This window comes from Sus scrofa, chromosome 8 (genome assembly GCF_054392235.1).
Source record: "Sus scrofa isolate SSC_HxYL_T2T_F1_AM1 chromosome 8, Sscrofa_HxYL_maternal_Yorkshire_Landrace_v2.0, whole genome shotgun sequence".
Lineage (NCBI taxonomy): Eukaryota > Metazoa > Chordata > Mammalia > Artiodactyla > Suidae > Sus > Sus scrofa.
The window spans coordinates 87,361,831-87,383,563 of NC_139390.1; the positions used below are offsets into that span (position 1 = coordinate 87,361,831).

Here is a 21,733-nt window from a genome sequence, read left to right on the forward strand (position 1 = left end):
CATTGAGAACTATGTCTAGATACTCCTGTCGCAACAGAAGAAAGGGTGGGGGAAAAAACTGTAACTGCAATGTATACATCTAAGGATAACCTGACCCCCTTGCTGTACAGTGGGAAAATAAAAAAAAAAAAAAAGTGACTGCCAGTGACAGGCCTCCTTGAAGGTAACATTAAAAGGTGTGACAGTCATCACACACACAGCACTGAAGGAGCGCATAGGGTAGAGCCTGCACAAACCTGAAGCCAGAAAAACAATGAAGAAATAAAGAAATGGGGCCTCCGGATAGAATCTGGCCACTGAGCAGCTCAAAACACCAACTATTGCCTCTGGAGTGGATAAGCAATGAGATCCTGCTGTATTGCACTAAGAACTACGTCTAGTCACTTATGATGGAGCATGATGGAGGATGATGCAAGAAAAAGAATGTACATCTATGTGTGTAACTGGGTCACTTTGATGCATTGTAGAAAATTGACAGAACACGATACACCAGCTATAAGGGAAAAAAATATTTCAAAAATAAAATGGAGTTCCTGTTGTGGTGCAGCTGAAACGAACCCAACTAGGAACCATGAGGTTGTGGGTTCAATCCCTGGCCTCGCTCCATCGGTTAAGGATCCAGCATTGCCGTGAGCTGTGGTGTAGATGACAGACGCGGCTTGGATCTGGCATTGCTGCGGCTTTGGTGTAGGCCGGCAGCTACAGCTCCGATTTGACCCCTAACATGGGGACCTCCATATGCCTTGGATGTGACCTTAAAAAGCAAAAATAAATAAATAAATAAATAATTTTAAAAATACAAAATAAAATCAATTCACCTTTCAATAGGGCAATTTATTTTGCAAGCTGATTTGCAGGAGATATAGGTGACCCTTGAACAACGTAGGTTTTAGCGGCACCAATCTTGGAGCAGTCAAAAATCCAAGTATAACGACAGCTGGTCCTCAGTATACATGGTTCCATATCCACGGAGTCAACCAACCTCGGACCTTGTAGTGCTGTAGCATTTACCACTGAAAAATATCCACATATCTGTAGACCCACAGAGTTTAAACTCGAGTTGTTCAAGGGTCACCGCACTCTGCACGAGCATATCTGCAGCTGGGAACGTCTGGGGAGTGGAAGATTCGAGGTCAAAAATTTATAAAAACCCAGTAGGTAGATAAAAAAGAAAATAGATTTACTGTCACATTCAATTTTCATTTCCACCATATGATCCTCATCCACCACTACCATCACCCAATTAAAGTGAGAAAAATAAGAAATGTTTACATGCAAAACCTGTCAGAGAAAGGTTCAAAGAGAAAGAACGAAGATCTTCAAGCTTTAAAACAGCCTAAGAAGATGGCAGAAAAGAGCATCAGAAAACTGCAAAGCAGAGCCATCAGATCGTCAGATCCGCAGTCTCCTTTGGATCCCTAAAGCCAATGACTTGCCCAGGGTCACAGACGTGGAAGCAGATCTGCAATGTCCTGCTAGGAAGCCAACAGACACAAACCAGCTTCATGCGGCTCAGCAAACAACCGCAGGAAGAGGACTTGGGGGAGGCGGTAGAGACCCCCAGTGACCTCCCCTCGACACACAGTCCTTCCCTAAAACCTGTAAAGAATTACGCCCAAACGACGAGTCTAACAAGTCACTTAAAGCAGAAGTGATTCCATAAATAGCAACTCAAGAGCTGGCCCGCTTTGGATCCGTCTGTACAGCTCCAGCCATGGAGACCACAATGTTTGTTGGTAGAAAGGATTTTAATAGTGTGTTTACAAAGATAAAGGAGAGAAAAAAAAAAAAAAAAGAACTCACATCCTCAAGGCACATGGGGATAAAAACACAAATATAAAAACTCTCTTCCCTACCTAAAACCCATGTCACGCCCTTCCCCTTGGGCCAAGCCAAAAATGGTCAACAACACACAAATGATGCTTTTTCCTCCCTCAAGTGCATGCACGGCATTCAGGAAAGGCTGGTGGAAATTATTTCTCTGAGATAATTTCAGAGCGCAGTTCGCAAACGCTAGACATTGCTAAATATATCCGAGGCTCCCTGTGTCAAAGTCGCTGCCTTATTCCCAGAAATCCTGGCTATGGTCCAGGTCTTTGAGGGCAGAGTCTAAGGTTCGCTCACCTTTGAATCTCCAGCCCCCATAACAATACTGGCACATAACAGAAGCCCAATACACTTGTGTTAACTTGAAGGAGACGAGTCCTATCACAGAATGTTCTCATCCCGGTTGCAATGGCAGGCTGGTGCAGCAGCATTTCTCACCTCAAACCCTCGTGTGATGCTCCGCTCCGCCACAAAACTGAGAGGGGGCACGGAAATCACCACCTCCCTAGAGAAATAAGAGCTTTCATTCAGGAGTTCCCGTCGTGGCGCAGTGGTTAACGAATCCGACTAGGAACCATGAGGTTGCAGGTTCGATCCCTGGCCTTGCTCAGTGAGTTAACGATCCGGCGTTGCTGTTAGCTGTGGTTGCAGACGAGGCTCGGATCCCACGTTGCTGTGGCTCTGGCGTAGGCCGGTGGCTGCAGCTCCGATTCGACCCCTAGCCTGGGAACTGTTAGCTGTGGTTGCAGACGAGGCTCGGATCCCACGTTGCTGTGGCTCTGGCGTAGGACGGTGGCTGCAGCTCCGATTCGACCCCTAGCCTGGGAACCTCCATACGCCACAGGAGCGGCCCAAGAGCGGCCCAAGAAATGGCAAAAAGACAAAAAAAAAAAAAAAAAAGAGCTTTCATTCAGAGTAAATGCGTCCTTTGGTTAAAGACATTTTTAAAACTCTCTATGGAAAGGTGTAGCCAAAGATGCTGATGAGAGGTTTTACCATGCCGTCCAGGTGTTTTTGTTTTCAATTCCATATTCCCCAAGGGGGGGGGGGGCGGGGAACGCATTTGAAACATACAACAACAGATGGGTGACTCCAACATGTCCTGCAAAGCTGCCAAGTGTGCAGAGGGGGTATGTTCACGCAGCAGAGGCATCTATGTGTGCTGTTTACAAGTGTACTCGAATTAGACACAAACCTTTACGGCTCCAAGTTGCTCTTTCCTGAATTTTTCCAAGGGTTTAATCAGGGTCTCGGTTACACTTAATGCCTAGAGAACCAGAGGGATCACAAAAGAGCAAAGGGTTAGGTTTCCAAAAAGGAAAAAATGAGTTTTTCATTTCCCTCTTCCATCCCACCCAGAAATAAAATGAGCAACACACTGAGCTGCTTTATCTCACCCTGCCAATGCAACTATTAAATCACTTCTAAATTTATTAACACACTAGATCTCCATAAATATTTTCAGGGCAGAGGAGGTGGGGCAAAGTGCCAGGGAAACATGCAACCCAGGCCCAACACAGCCCTTTCTTCAGGGAAAATAGCAAGAGGGTTGTCTTTAGGCAACAAAGGGGCCTATCACACTCATTAACAGGAACATTTCTGTTTGAATTTTTTTTCCTCCCCCTGCTCAGAAATTTAAAAGTCAATGGCATTCCTTTACTAGTGATCAGACTACATTATGTAGAAGGCTAGGTTTGTGGCCTCAAGTTTAAAATGTACCCAGACTTTCTTTCATCCCTGAAAATTCCCCAGAAGGCTTTAGGCAAAGCACAGCAGTCACTGCAGCTCAGGATAGTTGTCCGTCCAAAGGCTGGGGGAGCCAGTGAGATTGTCACCATCACAGGAAGCACACACACACTCCACCCACAACCGCATTCAGGCTTTTACTGGCTGGTGTGATGCTTGTCATTTTATGATAGAATCTACCTATCACTTATATGTGGAATCAAAAAACTACAACTAGTGAGCAAAAAAGAAGCAAACTAGAGTTCCCGTTGTGTTGTGGCGAAGCAGAAATGAATCCAACTAGGAACCATGAGGCTGTAGGTTCGATCCCTGCCTTCACTCACTGAGTTAAGGATCTGGTGTTGTCGTGAGCTGTGGTGTAGGTCGCAGACCCGGCTCGGATCTAGCACTGCTGAGGCTGTGGTGTAGGCCGGCAGATGTAGCTGCCGTGAGACCCCTAGCCTGGGAAGCTCCATGTGCCATGGTTATGGCCCTAAAAAGACAAAAAAGAAAAAAAAAAAAAGGCAAAAAAAAGAAGCAGACTCACAGATATAGAGAACAAACTCATGGTAACCAGTGGGGAGAGGGAAGGGAGGAGGGGCAATACAGAAGCAGGGGATTATAAGGTACCAACTATTAGGTATAAAATAAGCTTCAAGGATATATTGTACAACATGGGCAACACAGCCAGTGTTTTGGAATAACTATAGATGGAGTATAACCTTTAAAAATTGTGACTCACAGTATTGTACACCTGTAACTCATACAGTATTACCATACATCAATCATACTTCCTAAAAATTTTTAATAAAAAAATGTTAAAAAGACAACATGCAATTGCAAATGGGATATTTACCAAGGAGGATGCATTTAACCACAATATGCTGGTGAGCAGCGGTGTTCTCACCATTTCCAGAAATACCCAGAAGAGTGCAGAAAAGCTCAAAACACTTTACAACAATGTGCCATCCCTCCTCTTTACAAAAAAAAAAAAAAAAAAAAAGGCCCACGGAAATTCAAGCTTAAAATTACAGGGGGAAAAAAATGACTTCGAACAGGAAAAGTTTATTAATTTAACCAAAGGCTCCTTTGCCATGTTTCATTATGTAAGGGTTTCTCCCCCAAGAGACCACTCATCCTGGGAGATGGGGAATCCTGAAAATACCAATCATGCCTACATTCGAGACATCCCAAGCTAGAACTCTCTTCCCCAGGCCGGCCACTGGCTCCCACCCCCTCCCATCCTGATCATTTGTTACTTAGGTGTTAGTGCATTGCTGACACCCATTTGCAGCAACATGGATGGACCTAGAGACTCTCATACTGAGTGAAGTAACTCAGAAAGAGAAAGACAAATATTATATAACATCACATATGTGAAATCTAATAAAAAATGATACAAAAGAAATTATGTATAAAACAGAAACTCAGGGGAGTTCCCGTTGTGGCGCAGTGGTTAATGAATCCGACTAGGAACCATGAGGTTGCGGGTTCGGTCCCTGCCCTTGTTCAGTGGGTTAACGATCCGGCGTTGCCGTAAGCTGTGGTGTAGGTTGCAGACGCGGCTCGGATCCCACGTTGCTGTGGCTCTGGCGTAGGCCGGTGGCTACAGCTCCGGTTCAACCCCTAGCCTGGGAACCTCCATATGCCGCGGGAGCGGCCCAAGAAATAGCAACAACAACAACAACAAAAAAGACAAAAAGACAAAAAAAAAAACAAAAAAAAAAACAAAATAAAAACAGAAACTCACAGATTTCAAAGCCAATCTCACAGTTACCATAGACGAAACCATTGTGGGGAGAAAGGAATTGAGAAGATGGGAAGAGGCATTCCTGTTGTGGTGCAGCAGGAACAAATCTGACTAGGAACCATGAGGTTGTAGGTTTGGTCCCTGGCCTCAGTCACTGGGTTAAGGATCCGGCGTTGGTGTGAGCTGTGGTATAGGTCGAAGTCTCGGCTTGGATTTGGTGTTGCTGTGGCTGTAGCTCTGATTTGACTCCTAGCCTGGGGACCTCAATATGCCGAGGGTATGGCCCTAAGAAACAAAAAAAAAAAAGAAGAAGAAAAAGGTGGGAATAATGTACACACACTACTGTCTAAAATAGACGATTAACGAGAACTTACAACATAGCTCGGGAAAATCTACTCAATAATTTGGAAAAACTACTCTCTACTCTCTAGGTAGGAAAAACTATTCTCTAGTTTGTAATAACCTAAATGGGAAGAAGGAGTGGATGTATTTATATGTATGACTGATTCACTTTGCTATACACCTGAAATTAATACAATATATTAAGTCAACTATACTCCACAAAATTTTTAAAAGAAAAAAAATTGTTACTGAGGCGACAGAACTAACAGCAATAACTAGTTCGGCAGCAGAATCATCTTCAGAACACAATAATTTTATCCTCTCTACATTGTAGAACACATGACCCACACCAAGGGCCAAGCCAAGAGTCTTGTATACTAAGAACAGAGCAGGGATGCAGCAAGCCACATGCCAGGGATCCTGAAGATTCAAAATGATTTGCAATGTGCCACATTCCACCTGGAAAACCAGCTAAGAGAGGTCAACTATAACATTTTAAAAATAATCCAACAAACACACAAGTTCTCAAAAGAAGTCATGGCTCACTTCTATTAGCATCAGCATCATCTCCCAGGCTTCCACATCTGGGCCTGGCCAACTCGTGGTCCTGAATAAAGCCACATGTGATACATCGTCTGCAGAGGCTGGCCCACTCACCAAAGACGTCAGGCCAGCACCTCACGCTGGGGTCACAGGGACCAGTAACTGCTCAAGGTCACAGAGGAACAAGGATGAGAAATCATGCAAGGGTGAGCCCAGGTCTAACCCCCATATAGCACTTCAGTGAAGTCCCAAAGGGCTACTCCCCCGATTCCAAGCTGCCATCTCAATCAACTATTCCATGCCATGAACACGTGCTGAGCGTCAGAGCCAGGTGCTAAAGACACAACTATGAATGACCCAAGTGCAGCCCCTGCCCCGAGGAACCTCCAGTCTCATGTGGACACATGAGTCAACGTGCAATTGCAAATCCTCAGCATTCCTCCCAACACAGAGAAGTGGTGCCGCGGTGAGGACTCAATCAGAGGAGATACAAGGAGAAATGCGCTCAGGGAGGGCTCCATCAAAGAAGTGACATTTAAGCTTCGATCTGAAAGATGAGGAGGATTGAGTGGTGCAAAGAGCAAGGGGAACTTCAGCCTGAAACCAGCAGAGGCAAAGGACTGAGGAGAAGAGTCAGAAGATCACAGGAAATAGCAAAAAGCCAGTGTGGCTGGGGCACAGAGAACAAGAAGTGAACAGTAAGGTGAGAGAGGGAGGGGGACCGGAATATGGGAGCCAGTGGGTCCAAGGAAAAGGTTATTTTATTGCGGGCATGATGGAAAAAGCCACTAAAGGGCTCTAAAAAAGGGATTACTACCATGGTCTTTCTACTTTTTGTTGGTTTTGGGTTTTTTGTCCTTTTTTTTTTTTTTTTTTTTTTTTTAACAAACCCTTGTGTCAAGGCCTGACTTCCAATAAATTGCAGCGAGGCAGCTGCTCTGCTACGTACGAAACCCTGACGCAGAAGCAGGTCGTCTATGAATGGTTTAGTACCAGGTTCCCCACGAACGTGTGGTGCATGATGGGCAAGGCGGTGGCCGCACTTTCCGGCTGCCTACCATGGTCTTTTTAAAGAGTATTCTGGCTCTCCTGAGAGAGAGAAACCTACCAGAAATGAGGAAAATGGAAAGGAAAAAAACTAGTTAGGAAGCTTCCAGAACAGTACGGGCAATAGATGATGGTGGCTTGGGAGTTCCTGTCGTGACTCAGCAGAAACAAAGCTGACTGGTATCCATGAGGATGAGGGTTCAATCCCTGGCCTCACTCGATGGGTTAAGAATCCAGTGTTTCTGTGAGCTGTGGTGTAGGTTGCAGATGTGGCTCAGATCTGGAGTTGCTGTGGCTATAGTGTAGGCCGGCAGCTGCAGCTCCAATTTGATCCCTAGGCGGGGAACTTCCACATGCTGTGGGTGTGGCCCTAAAAAAAAAAAAAAAAAAAAAAAAAAAAGAGGTAGTGGCTTAGAGTAAGGCACTGACAACAGAGAAGAGTCGACAGATTTGAGAGATCTGCAGGAGGAATCAAAGTAATTGGTGATGAACTGGATGTGGACAAGGCAGGGGTTTCCGGGATCCCTCCCAGATTTCTGCCATGAGCCGCTGAATAGACAATGTCACTCTTTATTGAAATAGGAAAATTCCGAGGAAAAGCACTTGAGAACAAGCACCAAGGGGTCATCGTACCTTAGAGATGCTGGGAGACCATCAAAAGATGAATAAAACAAGCTGCCAGAGACAAGTGTCCACAGCCTGGGAAAGACGTCCGGATCGGAGATGTAAACTTGGCAGGCGTCGGCCGGGAGCTGACGTTGGGAGTCACAGAAGTGAAGGCAGATGCGGCGGAGAATGGAAAGGAGAGGTCCAGACCCAGCGCCGTCGGTCCGGAGAGGGATGGACAGGAGGAGAGAACCAGCAAGATTGGCAAGGAGCTAGTGGGATAAGGATCTGGCATTGCCACAGCTGTAGTACAGGTCGCAGCTGGGGCTGCTCCCTGGCCCAGGAACTCCATAGGATGCAGGGCAAAAAAAGAAAAAAAACAAGGGTAGGGGGACAGCAATTCTGGGGCACTAAAACCCCTGAGGAAGTCAGAAACAAGGGAGGGAGGCGGAAGAGATTCAAAGGGCTCCACCAGCCAACAGAACAGGACAGAGAAATGCTCAGTGAACACCAGATGGGAAGAGCGATAACATGGCTACACACAGACCCACCTACTTCAAACCCCAAAACTCCGTTCTCTGGAGTCAACACTGTCCTGCACAAAAGCACCAGGCCACAGAGATTGCACATAAAGCCATCAGTCAGTCATCTGTCCTTCACTTGGAGATTTTGATACAGTATCTGACTGCCAAGCACTAGCCTTGGTGTAGGCAAAGAACAGTAGGGGTTTCTGCCTTACTGTTTGCAGGTCTTTAAGCACATGTCCCAAACTAGGAAAGAGGTAGCTGTGACAGACACCACTATTATCCAACTCTTTAATATAAAACGCTTTAGGAGTTCCCAGAGTGGCACAGCGGGAGGACACAGATTCAATCCCTGGCATCACTCAGTGGGTTAAAGGATCCAGCGTGGCTGTGAGCTGTGGTGTAGGTCGCAGGTGCAGCTCAGATCCCACGTTGCTGTGGCTATGGTGTAGGCCAGGGGCTACAGCTCTGATTTGAACCCTAGGCTGAGAACCTTCATATGCTGCGAGTGTGGCCCGAAAAAGCAAAAAAAAAACTTTAAAAAGTAGAATATGCTTTAATTAAAAATTTTTTAATTTAAAGTTCATTATCATTTTTCTTCTTTAACAAAGTCTGAGTATGTAACTTCTGAACTGAACCTTAAGCATTCTATCCAAGGACAAAATCACGAAGGAGCTGCTGAACACTAGCAACAAAGATAGTTTTTTCCTCTTTTTCTCAAAATAGAGTGGAGACCCCATGAAATCCCTCAGTTCCTTTTATAATTTCACATAAGTATTACATAGTATCGGTTAGTAACAGCATGAAGGAAGTTTTCTAATGCCAAAACATGAGTCTTCTTCCCCAGAGACAAAACCATACCATACAGCTCAGGGACTGCCCCTAAAACTACGGTCTTTTCTGATGGGGAAAGTTTCTGAATTTCAAAGAGACAGCTGAAGGAGTAATATGGAGAAAAGATTTCAAATACACATTAGAAATCAGATGATTTAGAGAGAGGGAGAAAGCAAATATAGAATGTAAATTTATAACCACATCTGTGAGACTACGGAACTATTTTTCCCCCCATTAGATACTTAAACCAGCTACACACACTCGAAGAGTTATAAAAACCCTTGGAAAGAATTTTGGATGGTTTTGCTTAGAAAGAGAATGCATCTACATAAACACAAAACATGTTCATGACTCAGGTGGCCTCACCTTGGAGCAGGGTTGAGCCAACTTGAGCTGCAGAAGACCAGATGGTCAATAATTTAGGCTTTGAGCCAAACAGCCTCAGGTGGAACTAGTCAACTCTGCCACTGCAGCGACAAAGCCATCGTACCTATCGACGAATGAGGACAGCTGTGGTGCAACAAAATTTCCTTTATAAGAAGGAGAGGCAAGATGGGTCTGGCCCATGGGCCACAGCTGACTGAACCCTGCCTGAGAGAATCCTTCCGGGAATCACAGCATAAGGTGTTCTTACTTGTATCTGATTGTTTATGTGCTGAAACAGACATTTGCCTTATTTGCAGGGCACCAAAAGTTGGGTGGCAGGAAGGTGGAATGTTGGACGAGAGGAACGCATTTCAAGCAGCTCTCAGGCTAAAAAGGATTTAAAAGCAGTGCCACAGAGTTTGCCTGGAAAAGCGATCGACCAGGCTTCAGCACCAAAAGGCAAATGCTCAAGTGTAAAAGGTCTCTTAACAACAGTACAGGTCAAGTTAATAGTGCACTTAACATGGGCTTTAGGGTCTAAAAAATCTGAGTTAACTGCAAGTTCAGCATCAAGTCCAGTAGTCATCCATTGCCCAAGATGATCATGAACACAGACAAAGGTTCCCTGTATTGCTCAGATCCAAATAAGATACTCTATCAACTGTATCCTGTAAGCTCAGAACCTATCTCAACAGCATGGTTACATTCTAAGAGACACAGTCTCTAACTGGGTTAAGACAGGAATGTGAGATCAGAAGGCTAAAAATGGTTCAGGAAGAATAGGTTTAAAAAAAAAAACAGTATTTGACTGAGTTGGGGAGAAAGAGAACATTTAGATGAACAAGATGAAAGCTGTCTTCAAACATTTACCATATGAGAGAAAAAAAAATCATTTAGATTTGCTTAAAAAGGACAAAACCAGGTCTGATGGGGAGAAGCCGAGAGCAGATCTGGGTTTGCCTTCAAGAGGAACTCAACAAGAACTACAACGGACCCAGCAAGGCAGTGGGACCCGCCAGCTCCTTCCATACTAACAAGCAGAAGCAACACGACCAAGTGTCCAGGACACAATCGCAGATCCCTTCATTGAGAGGCTGGCCTAGGAACCCTCCAAGGTCCTACCCAGCCGGAGGATCTCGGGACTCGGCATGCGGCATGTCATGCCTTGTGAGAGGCAGAAGCGTAAATTACATTTCAATGAGGCTCAACAATGGCAAACCACAGGATCCATCAGAACCTCACAATCCAAAGTAAAAGAAGATGATTATTTTTGTCCTTTTTAGGGCCACACCTGCAGCTTATGACATTTCCAGGATAGGGGCAAACTGGAGCTGCAGCTGCAGGCCTACACTACAGCCACAGATCTGAGCCCCGTCTTTGACCAGTGCCACAGCTTGTGGCAACACTGGATCCTTGACCCACTGAGCGAGGCCAGGGATAAACCCATGTCCTCATGGACACTATGGTGGGTTCTTAACCCCCTGAGCCACAATGGGAACTCTGAACAAGATTATTATATAACAGTTCAGAGGATTCAATTTTTTCCCACTTGTCAGGTCTGACATTCCTTTTCTTAAGACATGTGGATATGAGAACTTAAATGTCTAAAACAGTAAGGAAAGGTAGGGTGGTATCTTTAGTACCCCTAGAGTTTAATCCAGAGCCGAGAATCTGTTGACAATGTTCACTGACCAGGAGAGAACCAGATTCCACTACAGGGAAATTTCCCTACCGTTGGCGTTCAAAGGCCAAGTTCTGATGCACATTCTAACAAGAACGGAGCTTCAGACCAGAAACCCATATTCAGTAAAAAAGGCAACAAAGGCAGAACTACATCCCATATTTTGAATAATTTTTTTAATATCTCAGTCCAGGTATAATAATGAACAAGCCAAGAGAAGCACAGCATCTTCTCAATCACTCAGCAGTAAGAAGGACAGGCTGAGGCTAATCAAACAGAAGGGATGATGGCCATTCCCCACGGCCCTTGTTATTTTAAGCCTGGATTCCAAGTATTCTTGACCCCAGAGCAATGCATGATCTGAAAGCAAAGGAGAGTTTCCACTATGTTCTCCCATGACCTTCCAGACACTCCCATCTCATTAAAGGGAAACCTCTACTTTCCAATTCCAATGTCAAGATTGGCGGCAAAAAAGCCCTTCTTCGGCAAAGATGTATTTCTTATTTGTCCTTGAAACAGAACCTTGAGAAAGGGTGCCAAGGAACTCTCAGGCTTATGTGGACATAAGGAATATTTTTCCCAAAGGTGCCCCTCAGGAAAAAAGGGACTTACCTTACATAAGAATTCTTACAGTCTCCCGAAGGAGCGTTCTTGCCATATTGTGATGAACAAAGAAGGGTTTGAGGAACCTGAGCCTAAAACATCCCCAATCACATCTAGTTTCAAGTGCTTAGAGATCATAGTCAGGGTTCCAAAAACAAGAAAAAGCTAAGAAATGTAGGAGATTAGGTATCATTCTAGAGATGACCTCCACTTTTTAAGTGTTCAGTAATTTTGTAAAGCTCACTCTGCAAGAACAAGAAGTATTTATACTCAGAAAGGCGTCAAAAGACATCTCAAGGATAAATTTTTTAAAGTGAGGCTGTCCAAGTGTGCTGTAAGGGGGCACTTGTAGCTTAAGATAAAATTTCCAATGAAAGCATCAGAAAGATTTTTTTTTTGTCTTTTTGTCTTTTTGCCATTTCTTGGGCTGCTCCCCCAGCATATGGAGGTTCCCAGGCTAGGGGTCCAATAGGAGCTACCATTACTGGCCTACGCTACAGCCACAGCAACGTGGGATCCGAGCCACGTCTGCAACCTACACCACAGCTCACGGCAATGCCGGATCTTTAACCCCCTGAGCAAGGGCAGGTATCGAACCCACAACCTCATGGTTCCTATCGGATTCGTTAACCACTGAGCCATGATGGGAACTCCCAGAAAGAGACTTTAAAAGGGGCTGTATCTCAAGGAATTCAGACCGCTGTGGCCACAAAGAAAGCTGTGCTAAAAAATTCTGAATGTGTCTGTGATAGATATACTAATGTCAGGAGTTCCCACTGGGGCACAGTAGGTTAATGATCCAGCTCATCTCTGTGCTGTTGCCAGTCTGGTCCCCAGCCTGGCACAGTGGGTTAAGGATCTGGCATTGCTGCAGCTGTGGCATAAGCCACAGATACAGCTCAGATTTGATCCCTAGCCCAGGAACCTCCATATGTCATGATACGGCCAAAAAAGCAGAGAGAAACACACACACACGTCAAAAGTATCGAGGGGTTTCCTGGTAATTCAGCAGGTTAAGGACTAGGCATTGTCACTGCTGTGGCTCAGGTTTGATCCCTGGCACAGGAACTTACACATGCCATAGGCATTGCCAAAAAAAAAAAAAAGCTGTCAAGAGCTGGAATAACTTTTTCATGAAGTAAATGGGGAAAATATTCCTAAAGTATACACTGATCATTTAATTGTTAAATACAAACACACATGTAATCAACTAAATAATGAAATACACATCTGATTATCTAAAAGATACATATAGGAATACCTCAAAGGTTTTTTGTTTAAATCTTTTCATGGGAAAATGGTATTGCCTTACAACCAGGCATAAACTTTATAGGGAATGGATATCTGTCCTTTGGGGCTGCCCAATCCTTGAAACTCCTTCCTATGTTTGAGGAATTCTCCTCCCAAACCGGGCAAAAGCACCTTCCACTATAAAAGCTGAAAATGACTAACGCTTATTTTCCCTGCCACCTTGCAGAAAGGAAGTGGCATGTGGCCAGAGCTCCATTAGTCAGATGCTACCACTACACCACAGCAATGCAGGAGGATCCAAGCCACATCTGCTACCTACACAACAGATCATGGCAATGCCAGATCCTTAACCCACTAAGCGAGGCCAGGGATCAAACCTGCATCCTCACAGATACTTGTCAGGTTCATTACTGCGGAGCCACAACAGGAACTCCCATCAGGGACCTCTTGAGCCAAGGCTGCTTGTCAGAGGGCTCCAGAGTCCCCAGGAATGGGCTACTTTACTAGTCCTGCTGTGCTCACTCACCGGCTGGGGGCAGACACCAGAAGCATGGCCTTCGCACTAACATAGCCATGGAACCTTACAGCAGCTGGGCCCTGTGATCGACTGCACTCCCTGCAGCAGAAGATCTGAGGGCACCTCGTGGCAGCCACCACGTCAAAGTCCGTTTTCCTTCCCTTACACAACCATGGCTGCCAGTCTCTCCCCGGACATCTAACAGCTCCCATCACCACAGCTACACATCACCACTGCAATCCATTAAAGCCAACATGCCACTTATACTAAGACACTCCATTTTTTATATACTATTAAGAAAAATTGCTGCCAATGACGTCTTTGTTTAGTATCTTAACTCTCAGAACTTTTATATTTATTGTAAAAGCTCTTTGGCAGTAGGTATCTCTTTTTGCTGTTTGTTTTTTTGCCATTTCTTGGGCCGCTGCTGCGGCATATGGAAGTTCCCAGGCTGGGGGTCGAATCAGAGCTGTAGCTCCTGGCCTACACCAGAGTCACAGCAACACAGGAACCGAGCCATGTCTGCAACCTACACCACAGCTCACGGCAACGCCAGATCCTTAACCCACTGAGCAAGGCCAGGGATCGAACCTGCAAATTCATGGTTCCTAGTTGGATTCTTTAACCACTGCGCCACAACGGGAACTCTGGCAGTAGGTATCTTTTTATCAGGTATCCCCCCCTCTGGTGCACACATTCAAAAAGACAAGGAGCAAGGCATATTTAACACATTTCCAAAGCTTCTTCAGAGAGTGCAGCTCTTCTGAATCACTTTCATCTCAGTCACCAACATATGGTTTTCCCCACATATGCTTCCTCTGTGCCATCAAGAATCTGGGAGCTAGGTGCTCCCATTGTGGCTCAGAGGGTTAAGAACCTGACATAACATCTGTGAGGGTGCGGGTTTGATCCCTGGCCTCGCTCAGCTGGTTAAAGATCTGGCATTGCCACAAGCTGCAATGTCGGTTGTAGATATAGCTCAGAACTGGTGTTGCCTGGCTGTGGTGCAGACCTGCAGCTCCAACTCCGATTCAACCCCTAGCCCTGGAACTTCCATGTGCCACAGTTAACAGCTGTAAAAAGAGAAAGAGAGAGAGAAAAGGATTCTTGGAGCTGCAGGATTTCTCTAAGGAGTGGTCCACTATGGTCTCCAGGATCTTCTTCCAAGATGATGGAACCCAGTCTGTAGGAACTAATCCTGGCACTTCCATCTAGAACATCTCAAGGGCAGGTTTTCAAAACACCCCAACAATTCACATTTCATCCTTAAGTGGCCGTTAAGTGACCTGCTGATTGAAATACTGAGGCCAGGAGAATTCATAACCCAATGCACGTTTTCTCATGATAGCTGCCTGGGGGATACACAGCCATCTTGCCCACACTCAGAGGTGGAAGGAGGGATGTTAAGTCTTACAAGGAGCTGAAGGCAAGGAACAGTGTCCTTGGGAGACCGAGAGACAGACAGGACAGAGATTCTCTCTTCAGCTCTGTCACCAACTTGTTCCGTGATACAGATCAAATCATTCCACCTCACTGAGTTCTAGTTCCCACCCCCCTTTTTTTAAATGACGGGATACATGGAAGCTTCCCTCAGTTCTCCCTCAGCAATTTTGTTCTAGGAGCCACTTTTGAGTACTTCACAACACGGTCTGAATGAAAACATTTTCCTCGTGAAAAGTGTGGATTCAGCTGAACTAACTCCCACTCAAGCAGCCAATTCTCTGGAAGGGACATCTGACGGCAGGGGTTCGGCAGCGGGGGTTACATTCTGGTGACCCCTGCTGAGGAGGTGGGGGGAGGGGGGGGCACGTCTGCTCTCTGCTTTTTCATGTTAGTATTAACTGGTTTATGGTAAGAGTCAGCCGCTTCCCCAGAAGCAGAGACCAAGGCCAAGGAGGTGAAATACAGGAAACATTAAGTTTCAATGAGGAAGCAGCCATCTGACAATGACAAGGCTGCGAGGTCATGGATGACAGTGACTCACCAATGACAAAGACACCTAGTCACGAGCCAGGTCTCACACACAAAGGATCAGGAAGGAACCCAGGCTGCCTGCTCATGACATTTGCCCATCGTAGAATTCTGATCTGACTTAGTCCCGATTGTAACCTCTACAGCCTCTAGAGGATTCTAGGTCAAGAAAATCCCAACCTCCACAAGGTGCATCCCTGAAAACCAGGCTTTACAATGACATCTGCATCAGACTGAATTATAACACGCTTACTAGAAAAACAATGGTGTCCAATTGTAAAGGTCAGTGCCGAGGAGAAAAATTCTTTATAAATTTAGATCCTTGACAGCTTTGAAACTAAACTGAGAAATGCTTTTGTCAATAGGATTTTTCCCCATCTGAATGTGCCTGCCAACAGAGTGGGGAAAAAAAAACCTTGTTGCTTTACCTGTAAATGATTTAAAAAGATAATCCACAGAAGAGGAGAAAATCTTTGCAAACAATGCATCTGACGCGGCCTTAGTCTCCAAAATATGCAAACAACTCATATAACTCAACAACAAAAATCCAAACAACCCACTCAAAAAACGGGCAGAAGACCTAAATAGACATTTCTCCAAAGAAGACATACGGATGGGCAAGAGGCCCATGAAAAAATGCTCAACATCACTAATTATTAGAGAAGTGCAAATCAAAACTACAGTGAGGTACCACCTCAGATTTGTCAGAATGTCCATCATTAATACATCTATAAACAACAAATGCTGGAGAGGGTGTGGCGAAAAGGCAATTCTCCCACACCATTGGTGGAAAAGTAAATTGGTACCACCACTATGGAAAAGAGTATGGAGGTCCCCCAGAAAACTAAATATAGAACTACCATATGACCCAGCAATCCCACTCTTAGGCATATATCTAGACAAAATTATAATTCAAGAAGATACACGCATCCCTATGTTCACTGCAGCACTATTCACAACAGTCAAGTCATGGAAATGGCCACCAACAGATGAATGGATTAAGAAGATGCAGTACAGGAGTTCCCGTCGTGGCGCAGTGGTTAACGAATCTGACTAGGAACCATGAGGTTGCGGGTTCGGTCCCTGCCCTTGCTCAGTGGGTTAACGATCCGGCGTTGCCATGAGCTGTGGTGTAAGTTGCAGATGCGGCTCGGATCCCGCATTGCTGTGGCTCTGGCGTAGGCCGGTGGCTACAGCTCCGATTCGACCCCTAGCCTGGGAACCTCCATATGCCACGGGAGCGGCCCAAGAAATAGCAACAACAATAACAACAACAACAAAAAAAAAGACAAAAAGACAAAAAGAAAAAAAAAAAAAAAAGAAGATGCAGTACATATGCACAAGGGGATATACTCAGTCATAAAAAAGAACAAAATAATGCCATTGGCAGCTACACAGATGCAACTAGAGATTCTCATACTAAGTGAAACAAGTCAGAAAGAGAAAGACAAATACCGTATGATATCGATTCTTTGTGGAGCCTAAAATATGGCACAAATGAAACTATCTCCAAAACAGAAAGAGGAGTTCCCGTCGTCTTTCAGAGGAAAGGCAAGGCAATCTGACGCGGAACCATGAGGTTGCAGGTTTGATCCGTGGCCTCGTTCAGTGTGTGAAGGATCTGGCATTGCCGTGAGCTGTGATGTAGGTCTCAGACATGGCTCGGGTCCTGCATTGCTATGGCTGTGGCATAGGCCAGCAGCTGCAGTTCCAATTTGACCCCTAGCCTGGGAGCTTCCATATGCTGCAGGTACAGCCCTTAAGAAAAAAAAAAGAAAGAAAGAAAAAAGGCAGTTTATAGACTTTCCAACTTTCAGACAGATCTTTCAACATTCAGACATAGCTCCAAGACCATGAAATCTCCACTGGCACCCTAGGCCAGAGGCTCTGATGTAGGGATATAGGAACCTGAATTATAGAACATAGCCTGGTGGACCCACCCTAGAGCTCCTGACTCAGTAGGTCTGGGTTGCAGCCCAAGAGTCTTCATTTCTAACATGCTCCCAGGTAATGCTCTTGCTGGTCCAGGGACCCAGCTTTGAGAACCACTGCCCTAAGGTGTACCAAAGAAAGAATATCATGAAAATTCGTCCCAAGAGGTAAAAGATACTTAATTCATTTTAACCAATCTATATTATTCTAATAATACTGTGAAGCATTTTTGAAATAAAAAAAATTTTAAAAGCTAGAGTTCTTGTTGTGGCGCAGTAGAATCGAATCTGACTAGTATCTATGAGGATGCAGCTTTGCTCCTAGCTTCAATCAGTGGGTCAGGGTTCGGGCATGGCTGTGGCAGAGGCCGGTGGCTGCAGCTCCAATTCGACCCCCAGCCTGGGAACCTCCACATGCCGCAGGTGAGGCCCTGAAAAAGCAAAAAAAAAAAATCATAAGAGAGTTTGAAACAAAAGTCAGTGTCAAAAGCCCCCAAAGATCTAGAAATCGGTCAATTCGATGCTTCTGTAAGATCCTTGAGACAATGAAAGAATAATGAGGACAAGTAAGTCAAATCAGACAAGGGCTGAGAAAACGCCCATTGCATCTTGCCCGTAACCACCTAAACTGGTAACAAAAGCCTGCGGTCCTCAGCAGCCTAGTGTCTTTACTGCTCTGGGCTAAGCACCCAGCAAGTGCTCCCTGGACCAGTGTTTTCACAGGAGTGAAATCTGTCATGGGGGAAAACAAGAGAGGCCAAAAAAAAAAAAAAAAAAAGGAGGTCTCCAAAGCCTAAGAAGTCTGTGTACACACAGGGTTTCCTAGCTCAAAAGGGGAAGAGTTCCCATCATGACTCAGTGGTTAATGAACCCAACTAGTATCCATGAGGACTTGGGTTCAATCCCTGGTCTCACTCAGTAAGTTAAGGATCTGGTGTAGGTCACAGCCACGGCTCGGAGCCTGCATGGCTGTGGCTGTGGTGTAGGCCAGCAGCTGTAGTTCCAATTGGACCCCTAGCCTGGGAACCTCCATATGCCGCAGGTGCGGCCCTAAAAAGACCAAAAAAAAAAAAAAGAGGGGAAGGAAAGCAGCTGGGGGCCATGTACCCCCTCGGTCTGCTGGTCCGACCAGCCACCCCCCCCAGCCCCTCTGGATGAGAGGGAGGCGCCTTTTGTGTACCATCCTCCACGCTCTTCCTTCTCTCTCCCAGCATCCCCTTTTCCTGAAGTTTCCCTCCATCTCTGGGCCTCACACAACTGGCCCTGATTTGTCAGAACCTGCACAAACTGAGAGTCACAGCTTTGTAACAGTCAAAAATGGAAAGAAAGACAGGAGGAGAGGGCCCATGTGGGAGAAGTAAATGCAACACGAAGGGCTTCCCAAAGAACACCATAAACATAACAGCACTATTTTAAAAGCCCTTAGATTCCTGGACAGCTGCCCACCTCAGATAAGTACGGCATGTCCAGCCACGCGGCGAGAACATCTCGGGAATTCTGGCAGGGAAACACTGCACAGGCCTTCCCTCAGGGGACAGGCATGGAAGCCACACAGCCATTTTGGCCACCAAATGCACCCAGATCCCCACCTCAAGTCACACACTCTCACACTCAAGGTTGGCAGCATTACCAGGAAAAACTATTCACTTGAAAAACGCTATCCTGGGAAAGGCAATATTGACCTTTTCAAGGTTATGGCACATCCACTCATAGAGATGTGATTTTCAGGCCTGGAGGGAAACCACGACTTCCTCGACGGGGCTTCTCTCCACCTTCCAACAATCATTGTAAGAGCTACAGAACTGGACACTAGTGTGGGGCGGTGGGGAGATGCAAACCCAGCCCTCACTCTTTCCCAAATTCAATCTGTTTTCCCTGTAGGAAGAAACCGGGCTTTCACTCCATCTTTCCTTCCCTGGTTAACTCTGATGTGACAACTCAGGCCAGAAATGATGCCTAGAAAGTGCCTTGTCCAAATTCCCCAATAATTAATACCACCACAAAGCCCACTTCTGGCAACCTCCCCAGTGGACAGTCAACCACTCAGGGTAGGAATTACGCCTTTGTCCTGACAGCACTTGGGTTAATTGAACTATGTATATATAACCAGCCTAGTGAGTTTAGAGAGATGTGAATATATACACCCAGTGGCTCGAAACCAACAAAGAAGGTCTTCCTGATTGTTGAGCATCCAGACTCATGTCTTTATCCCTTCAAGTCCAAAGTCCTACATTTGAACATTTACTTAGGAAATGCAAAGCCTTTAAAAAAAAAAAATTTGGCATTAGTCTTTGCCTTCTCAAACACACATTACATATATATTTTAAATGTTTTAATAGTCTTCAGGGAGAAGCATTGTTTTGGCTACGCCCATGGCATGTGGAAGTTCCAGGACCAGGGATAGAACCCATGACTCAGCCTTAATTATGCATATCTAATTATTATGCTGCACCATCACTTAATTTAGGACATCAGGACATACTGAGCACTTTTAAAGATTAAGTGACAGCTAAGATTTTGTTAAACTCTTGGTACCAATTTGAGAATATTTCTACTTTTATAGCTGTCACTTTGCATTCCTTTTTTAGGAGGTGGCCTTTAACATGTTTTTGTTATGTAACAATTTGAAGTAAAATAAGACTTTTTACAAGTTCTCAGAAAGCACTGACATCCATTTTAGCTCCTTAAAAATCTTCCTTATCTCCTAGTCACTGGATGGAGGGGTATGGGCTTGAAAAACTATACAAAAGCCCCCCTCTGCATCTCTGTCCCACAGATTCCAGTTCAAATACCACTTCTTCCATGATGTCTTTCCCAAGAAACACAGGCTTAGCAACGCATCACTCCAGGCAGCCCCACCCTAGCATCCTGTTTAGCACTTAGCAGAACATGTTTTAATTTGCTTTTCACAGTTACTCTCCAAGACCACACTGGGCACTTCTTGAAAGAGGTATCTTTTCTTATTCAAAGTTTCAGGCTGTAAAGTATCAAAGATCCTTTTCTACTAACTGTTCAAGGATATTTGATAAAACCAAAGCAGCCATAAGGATGCCATGCAATTTTCCAAGGTTTTAAAAAAAAAAAAGTGATCACTGATTATCAAGATTAGACAGAAGCACCCACATAACATCAATATGGATTAAATGTCTGGGTATTTTCACTTTTATTATTAATTTTATTACTAAAACTTGCTGAAAACTCAAGAAGGCATACTATTGTAAAGGTCTTTTATAATTAACGGAAGAGGCTCAGGAATTCCTATCAAAGGGGTAAAGGAAGAAAGAAAAACCTAAAAATAAAAAGAAACTTGGAGGAGTTCCCACTGCGGTGCACTGGGTTAAGAATCTGACTGCAGCAGCTCGGGTCACTGTGGAGGCATGGGTTTGATCCCCAGCCTGGGGTAGTGGGTTAAAGGATCTGATGCTGGCACAGGTGTGGCTCGGATTCATACCCTGGTGAAGGAACTTCCAGGTACCATAGGTGCGACCATTAAAAAAAAAGAGAAAGAGAGAGAGAGGGAGACTTTAGAAACTTAGGAATCAAATGCAAGATGTTTGGATGCAAATTCAAGCAAACCAATGATTCCTGGAGGTTGGAGGGAGAAGGAAAGACAAAAAGTAAGTGAATATCGGGGGGGGGGGGGGAATGAAATGGCCTAATTCTTTGTAATCTCAAGGAATTATTATTTATTTGTTTACAGGAGTGACAGGGATATTGTTTGAAAAGAGTTACCTTTTAAGAGTTATAGACTAAAGTATTCATGGATAAAACAACAGAATGCTGGGCTTTCTGTCAGGGTAATGGAGGCGGGTAGTGAGGAGCCCAGGAGAAACCCGTCACATGCACATTGAAAGCAAATGTTGTCTACCTGTAGTTTAATTACAGTTTCCTCTCTTTTGGCATGTGCTCAAGATTTCCACCATGAAAAGTTAAAACAATAATTTTTTCTTTTTGTCCTTTAAGGCCCGCACCCACGGCATATGGAAGTTCCCAGGCTAGGGGTCAAATCGGAGCTACAGCTGCTGGTCTACACCACAGCCACAGCAACACAGGATTCCGGCTGTGTCTGCAATCCACACCACAGCTCATAGCAACGCCAGAGCCTTAACCCACTGAGTGAGGCCAGGGATCAAACCTGAGTCCTCATGGATACTAGTCAGATTTGTTTCCACTGAGCCACGATGGTAACTCCAAAACAATGATTCTTTAAAAGCA

At 45.0% G+C, this 21,733-nt stretch overlaps 1 protein-coding gene across 18 annotated transcripts in view; it reads right to left on the bottom strand.

Moving 5' to 3' along the window:
* Positions 1 to 21,733, bottom strand: part of ARHGAP10 (Rho GTPase activating protein 10) — a 349,411-nt gene that overhangs the window by 227,387 nt on the left and 100,291 nt on the right. For 13 of the 18 annotated variants that reach the window (XR_002346408.2, XR_014812818.1, XR_014812817.1 and 10 more), the window contains one exon: positions 3,023 to 3,094. The exons of the other annotated variants lie outside the window; for them this stretch is intronic. Coding sequence is in view for 9 of the 13 variants with exons in the window: in XM_021100659.2 (XP_020956318.1) it covers positions 3,023 to 3,094 (72 nt within the window). In the remaining 4 variants the exon portion in view is untranslated. The remainder of the gene's footprint in view (positions 1 to 3,022; positions 3,095 to 21,733) is intronic. 18 annotated transcript variants of the gene reach the window in all.